This window comes from Camelina sativa, unplaced genomic scaffold (genome assembly GCF_000633955.1).
Source record: "Camelina sativa cultivar DH55 unplaced genomic scaffold, Cs unpScaffold25771, whole genome shotgun sequence".
NCBI classification, from domain to species: Eukaryota; Viridiplantae; Streptophyta; class Magnoliopsida; order Brassicales; family Brassicaceae; genus Camelina; species Camelina sativa.
Window position 1 is genome coordinate 1 of NW_010946744.1, and position 248 is coordinate 248.

General features: G+C 59.7%; 1 protein-coding gene across 1 annotated transcript; it reads left to right on the plus strand.

Annotated features, from left to right (window-relative positions):
- Positions 1-3: 3 nt before the first annotated feature.
- Positions 4-243, plus strand: LOC109132133 (serine/arginine repetitive matrix protein 1-like; the record flags this gene model as incomplete). Its single annotated transcript, XM_019243237.1, has 1 exon — positions 4-243. A coding segment is annotated over one exon (240 nt), but the record flags the coding sequence as incomplete, so codon positions are not given.
- Between the last annotated feature and the right edge of the window lie 5 nt (positions 244-248).

Sequence of the window (248 nt, forward strand, 5' to 3'; positions counted from 1 at the left end):
CCGCCTGCAAGGAGACGCAGATCACCATCACCACCTGCTAGGTCACGCAGGTCACCTTCACCACCTGCTAGGTCACGCAGGTCACCGTCACCGCCTGGTAGACATCGGCGATCTCCTCTGCCCTTTAGAAGGCGTAGGTCTCCTTCACCACCAGCTAGAAGGCACAGGTCTCCGTCTCCACTCTATAGGCGCAACAGGTCTCGGTCACCACTGGCTAAGCGAGGAAGGTCTGACTCACAGGGGAGGTC